Source organism: Argentina silus (genome assembly GCF_951799395.1).
Source record: "Argentina silus genome assembly, chromosome: 7".
Lineage (NCBI taxonomy): Eukaryota > Metazoa > Chordata > Actinopteri > Argentiniformes > Argentinidae > Argentina > Argentina silus.
In genome coordinates, this window is record NC_139661.1 from 15089240 (window position 1) to 15097853 (window position 8614).

Here is an 8614-nt window from a genome sequence, read left to right on the forward strand (position 1 = left end):
AGGACGGCTAGAGGCCAAATCTCAACACTGACTTCCTGCCTTGTTCCGCAAAGGAGGATTGATAACGTGACACCTCAACTCTGAACGCTTATTCAACAAGTCGGGGAGCATGGAGGGTACAGAAGGGACATTTCGTATGGTGTTATTGTCTTTACAGGACTACAAGTTAACATCAACAAGGTAGCACATCTGTGTGTGTGTGTGTGTGTGTGAGCGCATGTGTGTGTATGAGTGTGTGTGCGTGCGTGTGTGTGTGTATCTAGGAGGACCTCTTGAGAGATGATACGGTATACTAGCTACAGTTGTAACAGTCCATGGTCCATTAGCCCTGGATTCCATTGAGTTTCTGTCTCTGATCTGATGCATGCCATCTCTCTATCCAACCCCAACAACACCATCACGGTCCATCAAACAAGACACTGAACCTTACTCATGGCTGTCCGTACTGTATGTGCAGTGGCCCTGGTGGACAATACAACGCAGGTCCTCAGACACCTCCACCACCACCACCACCACCACCACCACCACCTCCACGTCCACCTCCACCTGGCTGTAGGTCTGTAGGTGGCCCAGAGTGTGGTGTGGCTGCTGGGAAGGGATGAGTGAGTCATGCATGCGTCATTACCTCTCCTAATGGTTCCCAGGTACAGCAGACTAGAGCAGCAGTCTCTCTCTCTCTCTCACTCACACACACAGGTCCTAGATAGTGTACTGTACCTCTCTCACACACGCAGGTCCCAGACACAGTAGTGTGCCTCTCTCACACAAGCACGCACATCTCAAGAGTTACCATCAACTGCAGTGAATTCAGCCCTCAAGTCAGGGAGGGTTTATGTGTGCCCTCATATGTAGAAGTGGAATGGATGAACTCTACCCAGCTAACCCTGATTCTCCAGCGATATCCAGGCCATATGAATGTGTCTCCAACGAGACTATGATGCTGTGACATGTATTTCTCTGAATAAACAGAACGACTCACAAAACCACGACAACGTTCAGAAGACGTAACTTCTCTTTATTGAATATATCAAAGCACAGCGAAAGAAATAAAAACATTTCAGCAATGAAATGTAAATGCCAGCCAATTACAAACAAATACATATTTTGTTATACTGCCATCTAGTGGGGAACACTATCATTACAGACAAGAACACGGTAAGACAGACTCAACATTGAAATATTTTACAAAAACAAGAATGAAAAAAGTGTTTAGCAACTGAACTTCTTAACCAAATTTATACAGTAAAGGTTACATTTCCAGATCTATTCCTATGTCAGTTTATAGGGTGGGAAGTTGGGACTGTTCAGATAGGCTTAGGGTTAGGGGTTAAGGTACTATAGTATAGTAGGCTATGGAGATGTTCTACAGACTGTAGTTGATGAAACCATTCAACTGAGTACATTGAAGTAATAACTCATTAATCGCAAATGGGGCATTTTTTTCTCCAATGATTTCTCAAGAAACTGAATGTGAGAAGCATCAATGTTTATATTGTGCACCCTAATCCCTTCCTGAAACCTTCCTCTCTGATGTAGAGGGTGGGGGTAGGGGTCGATGTGGTCTGAGGTGTGATAAATACAGGCTAGTATCATACATATTATGACTCAGACATTGGCTATACGTGGTTGGTTTGTAATGCCTGACGTCCTCATACACTGATAGAACACTGAAGTAAACCCCTGTAGGTAATTTCTGTGTGAAAAGTCGTTCGTTGCCTTTTATTGAATGTAATCTTATGTGAATTTTCAAGCTTCAAAAACATGAATCAAGGCGTTTTAGCAGTAAAACAACAGTAACAAAGTTAACAACTCATTTGTTGTTGTTGTTCTGTGTTATCAATAAATCAATACAAAACTTTGATCACACACAAAAAACAAAGTGAACACAGTAATAAATACAGACGGTTCTAAACATCATCTACACAAGGTGTTCTGGCAGCGCTACAAGCTGCTGGCTTTGGAGATGAAGGCTTCCATCATCTCCGTCAGCTGCTGTAGGTCCGCCCCGTCCTCCTGCATCACCTCCTTGTACACCCGGTCCGCCCTCTTGTGTTGGTCCTCCAGGAATTTCTGTCAACGGACAAAACACCAGGATCAGGGTCATGTTCATCGAGAGAGAGAGAGAGAGAGAGAGAGAGAGAGAGAGAGAGAGAGAGAGAGAGAGAAGATATGACTGAGGTTTATGAGTGTGAGCCGTATGTACCTCAACGATAGACAGGTGGTTGGCCGCAGTGCTGAACACACTGGTCAGGTTGTTGGTGACAGTCCTCCGCTCCTCATTGGTCTCCTGCAGTACCAGGTGGTACCTGAGGAAAACACAGGTAAACGTCACAGGTGAAGGTTACAGGTAAACGTCACAGGTAAACGTCACAGGTGAAGGTTACAGGTAAACATCACGTTGATTTATTTACAGATAAAATGGACACTCTAAGGAGTAAAGGATTAGTAATAGGAGGAAGTGACACTCACTGTTGCTGCGCTGCTTTGAGCTGCTCCACAGATCCATCGTAACCGTGGGTAACCTTCTTCTCCAGCAGCTTCCTGTGGTTCTCAACAGAGTCCACCTCCGCGGCCCACTTCTGCTCCTCACGGGCCAGCTCCTACACACACACACACACACACACACACACACACACACACACACAATGCTCAACATTAGTTTAACTGATCTTAGTGACATTTCAACATCAGCCACAACACACCTGTGTATTTATACCATACCTGCATGTCAAGTTCCAGACGCTCGTCCAATCTGCGGATCTGCTCTCTCACTTGTCTCAGGTCATTGTTCTTATCTGAGATGTTAGAGTTCACCTGGGAGGGGGGGGGGAGAGAGAGAAAGTGAGAGGGAATGAGAGAGAGATTAGAATCACGGCAACAACACTCAAGGCTGGTGTCTCTGACCCAGACATAGCCTACTCCTGACCTATCTTAGAGGAAACATCCAGAGGTCTAGGTACCTGTTCCACAGACTCCTCCAGACTGAGCTTCATGTTAGCCAGTCGACTGCACTCCTCTTCCACGTTACCGATCAGCGTCCTCAAAGGATTCTGGAAGGAGAATACCCAACATAGAATACAGAATATAGAACACAATACAGAATCTATAATAGAATACAATATAACAGAATATAGAACACAACATAACAAATTGTGGATATGGTTCAAATGCAATAAACAGAAGCGTTGTTATAAATCATGGGTGAGATTCCTGAAAGCTTCACAGCACAAAGAGATCAGCTTTCGTTGATTGCCAAACAATGAACAGTTGTTACAGTAAGATGCTCTCAGTGGCTGCACAGCTTTGGGGAAACTCAACGGTCCCTGATTGTTTTGAGGGAGATAAATCAACTTACCTGAACCTGTGTTTTGTACTGCACCATGGTGGAAGGGCCGTACTCAGAGGTGGTTCTGATCTCAAAGTCCTGACCGCAGGCGTTCTCAGCAGACAGAGGGATCAGCTTCAGCTTGCGGGCCAGCTTGTGGTACTCTGCTAGACTCAGTTCAGCCTGAGGGAGAGAGTGAGAGAGTGAGAGAGGGAGAGGGAGAGAGGTTGTATGTAATTATATATATTTTTTTTTATCTGTGATATCTTGAGAGGCCAGGTGAACAGACAGGCCAGGGGTATATTCAGAGGGGGGCAACGTTCTGAATGTTCTAGATTGAAAATGTGTTTCCCCTACCTTCTCCTTGACCTTGGCCAGAGCGATCTCCTCGTTCCACATGTGCTGCTCTGCCTCCTCCAGGCTCCTGCTCAGGCTGCTGATGGTCTGCTGCAGCTCCCTCTTCTCACGGTTGATCCTCTCGATGTCCGCGGGCGTGAACTTCTGGTTCAGCAGGACGTGCTGCAGTCTGGACTGCTCCTGTTTCAGGGTCTCCACCTGAAGACCTGAAGATCAGCAACAACAATAACAACTTTAAATAAAGTTGGGACTCTCTACCTGATGGTTATGAATATTTGTTTTGCTTTTGTTTGTTTAAAAAATAAAGAAAAAAAGATTTTTATTTTATTTTATACACTTTGATGGAAGATTATTCCTGTACAATGAAAAGCGCTTTATAAAAGTAGTACATTATTATTATTATTACTATTATTATTATTAAAGTGCGTTGTACAGAGAAGTAAATCAGAGTTAGAACTACAGGATGTTCATATTTCAGCATTTTCAGCGCACACTAAAACAGAAAACAAATACTATAATTTTGACTCCAGTCTTGGAAGTACCTATATTCCATCAATACAAATGTTCTGTTTACCAGAAGCCTCCAGCTCCTCAGCCAACCCAGAGGCTTTCCCCTCCAGATTGGCTTTGAAGGAATCCAGGTTCCCGCGGTAACTCTGAAGCTTCTGCAGGTCCGTCTGTAGTTTCAGCTTCTCTGTTCTCTTGGTCATCAGCCTGTCCTGCTCAGAGAGGAATGGAGGAAATAAAACTCTATCATCATCCACACCCTGCCTCTCTCTCCTGGCTTCAATAGCTCAGAACCTGATCAGCTTGTACTTCAAGATTAAAGCCAAATTTAAAAAAAATTAAAACATTTTTATTTTTTTTCTAAAAGCAAAAAAATGACAGTTGATGAAAACCAATATGCTTATTACAGGGAGGCTGGTGGAGGCAGAAATTGAAGGAAGAGCTCATTGTAATGCATGGAACAGAATAAGGAATGGCTTGTTACGGCTGATCCGCTGGCTGATGACTTCATCAAAAGGATTAGCTTGAAAAAGATGTGTATATAACAGCATGTTGGTGACAAAATGATTATTGTAGAAGCGTCTTGGGGTCTTAGAAAAGCCCTATATAAATGTGATTATTAAAGGATCTTATTATTGATTAGACTAACCGCATGGCTTTCTTTCTCCAATCTGTCGACCTCGTCACTGACAATCCTGTACTTCTCCTCCATGGAGGCCAGGAGGGCCTCGTCCACGTTGTACAGCTTCTCTGTGGAAAACAAACAAACAGACAAACTAAATACTTGGATCCTCTGATGAAGGGGGGGGGGGGGGTAAAAAAACTAAAAACAATTACAATTGTCTTTTTATGGGACAGTTAAAGCCCTTGTCATGTACTTGTTCCTCATCACATACAGCAGTGTCATAGTCAATATTCACTTCATACAGAGAGGCATGTTGTCGTCACAGCTTACTCAGTTTAAGCATGTACTCTTCATCCTCATCTTCGAACGTGTCGGCCCCCTGCATGAACTTGGCGTAGGTTTCAGCCGTATAGTCCAGGAAGAGCTGTGACACGGGGGGGGGGGGGGGGGGTTAAACACACACCTGTTACATGTTACCGCTGACGTGGGTGCTACACACTGGGAGTGGACAGGGGAGGTAGCAAATCAGAGGACGGGCTCATTGTAATGCATGGAACGGAATGAGGAATAGTATCAAACACACCATTCCTCAGTTCATTCCATGCATTACAATGTGCCTGTCCTCCGATTTCTACCTCCACCAGCCTCCGCTAGTTGTGGATGTCCCCCACCCACACACCCAATCTACGTATGACAATCTGGAAAAGCACTATACGAATCCATTATCATCATCATCCCTGACTGTTATTTAGAATAATTATTTTTTGAAGAAGAGTAGTGGGGATATAGAAGGTTAGACGAGTTGAGGGGAGAAGGGAGGATAGGCAGCCTGAGGTCAGATCCCATCCTCCACCTGTAGGGGGCAATGTGCAGCTTTCCAGACGCAGCTGAATGGTGCTGTTGAGTAGACTAGTGGAGCGCTCTAGGGTTGACTTACTCTTGATGTTATGCTTTGATGAAGGAGCTTCCTCCGAAACAAGTCTGCAATAAAACATTGTTGAAGGGGCCAAGTTTCCGTCCAGAACCTCTTTTCTATGCTTATATTTTATTTCATGGACAGTGCAGACCAATTAAAATTGAAAAAAAAAAAATCCTGAGTTTTAAGCACCAGCACTTTTCAGTATTCTGGTCAAATCAAATAAAATTTGATTCGTCACGGACATCGACTATAGCCGTAAATGACGCAGTGAAATGCTTGTGGTAATCTAGCTCTTCAACAATACAGCACCAACAATCAAACAAATCAGCAATTCAATATAATAATAATAAAACAATCACAACGGTGTCATTATCAGGTACCTTGTTGTACTCCACCCCCTCCTCAATCTCCATGCTGCCGTCAGAGAAGTCGCTGAACAGCAGGTCCTGTTCACTCATACAGCAGTAGATCTGTTTGTCAACAAAACAACAACAAAGTCACTTTGCTTATCATTATTGATGTGTTACAAGGCAAGGCAAGAGTTTAACATTGACCCTTGGGGGTGCCAAGCGTAGATACAGTATATTTGACACTGACTGTGCATGTGTGTGTGTGTGTGTCTACTGTATCAGTGTGTGTGTGTTCACATTGACGTTTCAACCCCCAAGCCAAGGCTATCAGGGTAAAGTAGAGTCATATAGATTGTAGGTATGGTCACAATGGTGCTGAATAAGGGGGAATCTCCTCCATGCTGACTAGTGGGTACCCACCTTGACGGTATCGATGAGCCAGATCAGAGCCCCCAACACCTGGGGCCAGGTATGAGGAGCTCCCACTGAGAACATGTTGCTCTTGGACAGAGCAAACGGATATCTGCAAACACAGAGATACACTTAGTCAGGAGGAGAGATGGATGGACGGACAGATAGATAGATAGATAGATAGATAGATACATACATACATACATATATAGATAGACAGGACAGAACAACAAGAGATAGACAGACGCAGACACACACACAGACAAAAACACACACACACACACACACACGTCAGAGTGGTGTGACTTACCCCAGGTCTTTGAGGATCCTGGGGATCTCCTCCTCCACCTTGGAGGTGGGCATCTGGAAGGTGGGATCCAGCAGGCAGTAGATGAACTCAAAGATCTTCAGGAACTCCTTAGTGGAGGGAGACGTGAGGGACTTGGCCGACATGGACCCAGGGAAACCCCTCTCTGACAGGAACTACAAGGAGACAGAGATGGATTAAGATGTGTTATTGCTATGTTATTGTATTGTTCTGTTAGTACTGTACTATTCTACTTCTGTGTTTTCGAAGAGTAGAGTAGCCATGTATGAATGTAATTGTACTGTCATACACTCCCCTGTATCCCTGTACATGCTTACACTACACTGCTATGCACTACTACTGTCATTGTTTTATTACACTGTATTGTACTGTTGATTATTGTTGACTGTCGGGGAGCAAGATTCCAAAGCATTTCACTATATCAATTACGGCTGTATGCGATGTACGTGACGAAGGAGGAAGGGTAGGCCAGCCAATAAAGATGCGTCTGCAGGATCTTTCTCCTTTATTTAAGGAGTAGGGAGGAGGAGTTGGAGCTAGGGGACGTATCTGGACAGGGCCCATACCTCACACAGCTGCCTTATACACTGCTGAACGAAGGCCTTGTCGTGTAAAGGCCGGACATCCTTGATCTTCTCTGCGCCTCCAAAGGTCCCGAAGGTGCTGTTACGAGCCATACCTGCCCCGCTGGTCCTGCAGAGAGAGTAGCACACATTGTTAGAACACAGGACTGGTTTCCTGGACATAGGTGAAGCCTATCCTAGTCAAAGAGCTCCATTAAAAGTGTGATGTACTGTAGTCCAGTACTTCAGGCGTAATCTACGTGTCTGGGAACCCCGTAATCTACGGCTGAGTATTTCAGTCTTCATGTGGCTGAGCTCATCTCTGAGAGACTTACCGACTTCCAAAAAAACTGGTTCTCCTCTCGGAAGTGCTGGACTGGGGCTTTGGTATATTCAGTTTGCCAAAGGACGGGTGTTTGCTGCGATGAAACAAATGAATAGCAAATAATACCCCGTCAGCGATCAACCCAAACAAAGTTGAACTTCAACCTACAGGCTTCTGTGTATCTGACATGATCTAGGCTCGACTTTGGCATAACATCGCTGGATGTATGATACAGCTGTTGTTCTTATCGATGAGACTTACTTCTGAGGTGTGGCATACACCATACTCATCCTGTTGTTGTCCGCCACTCGCTGAGGGAGCTCCGATAGCCTTGGGTTGCTGGAGACTCGGCGCATCTTTGATCTAGACACATTCACAAATTTGTGTATATACACTTGGTAGAGCGTGAAATATAACAGCTGACAAGTGAGCCATCTATCGAGCGAATGTATTCCCAGTTTGCAAACCATTTAGCTATGAACAGTAACGTAAGCAAAACAGCAATGACAGAAAACCAGCTACTAACCCCATAACAATACCATGGGGTACAGCTATATTTTACATATATCTTTTTTTCAAGATACACTAGGCTGGAAAATATTATGCAAGCACTGAGCCGACCACTGAATGAGTCTGATGTGTAGCTAGCTAGCTAGCTAATTAGCTATCGTTGGCTTTCCTGTTATAAAGTTCGCCTAACTGTATTTCTAAGAACGTTAGCGTGCTAGAGCTCACTAACGTTAGAGAAACTGATGCCTGTTATCGTTTTTAAAACCTTCTTTATATGAATGACGCACCTTTCCATTGTTTATAACTTGATTTCAGTCCTTTTGAAAACGTCTCTCGACGTCTAAACAGTCAAAAAATCCGCCAAAACAACGGACGGTGCTGACGTACGTTTCTA

At 44.3% G+C, this 8614-nt stretch overlaps 1 protein-coding gene across 1 annotated transcript; it reads right to left on the reverse strand.

Annotated features, from left to right (window-relative positions):
* Positions 1 to 998: 998 nt before the first annotated feature.
* Positions 999 to 8581, reverse strand: LOC310806688 (kinetochore protein NDC80 homolog). The gene is made up of 17 exons (XM_083672880.1): positions 8508 to 8581; positions 7972 to 8073; positions 7721 to 7804; positions 7389 to 7515; positions 6805 to 6977; positions 6504 to 6606; positions 6114 to 6203; positions 5145 to 5238; positions 4839 to 4939; positions 4257 to 4401; positions 3683 to 3888; positions 3356 to 3508; positions 2961 to 3050; positions 2722 to 2814; positions 2470 to 2600; positions 2204 to 2306; positions 999 to 2070 (listed from the first exon to the last, which is right to left on the reverse strand). The coding sequence occupies exons 1-17, from the start codon at positions 8513 to 8515 to the stop codon at positions 1942 to 1944; spliced, it is 1932 nt and encodes a 643-aa protein (XP_083529006.1). The 5' UTR covers positions 8516 to 8581; the 3' UTR covers positions 999 to 1941.
* Positions 8582 to 8614: the final 33 nt, after the last annotated feature.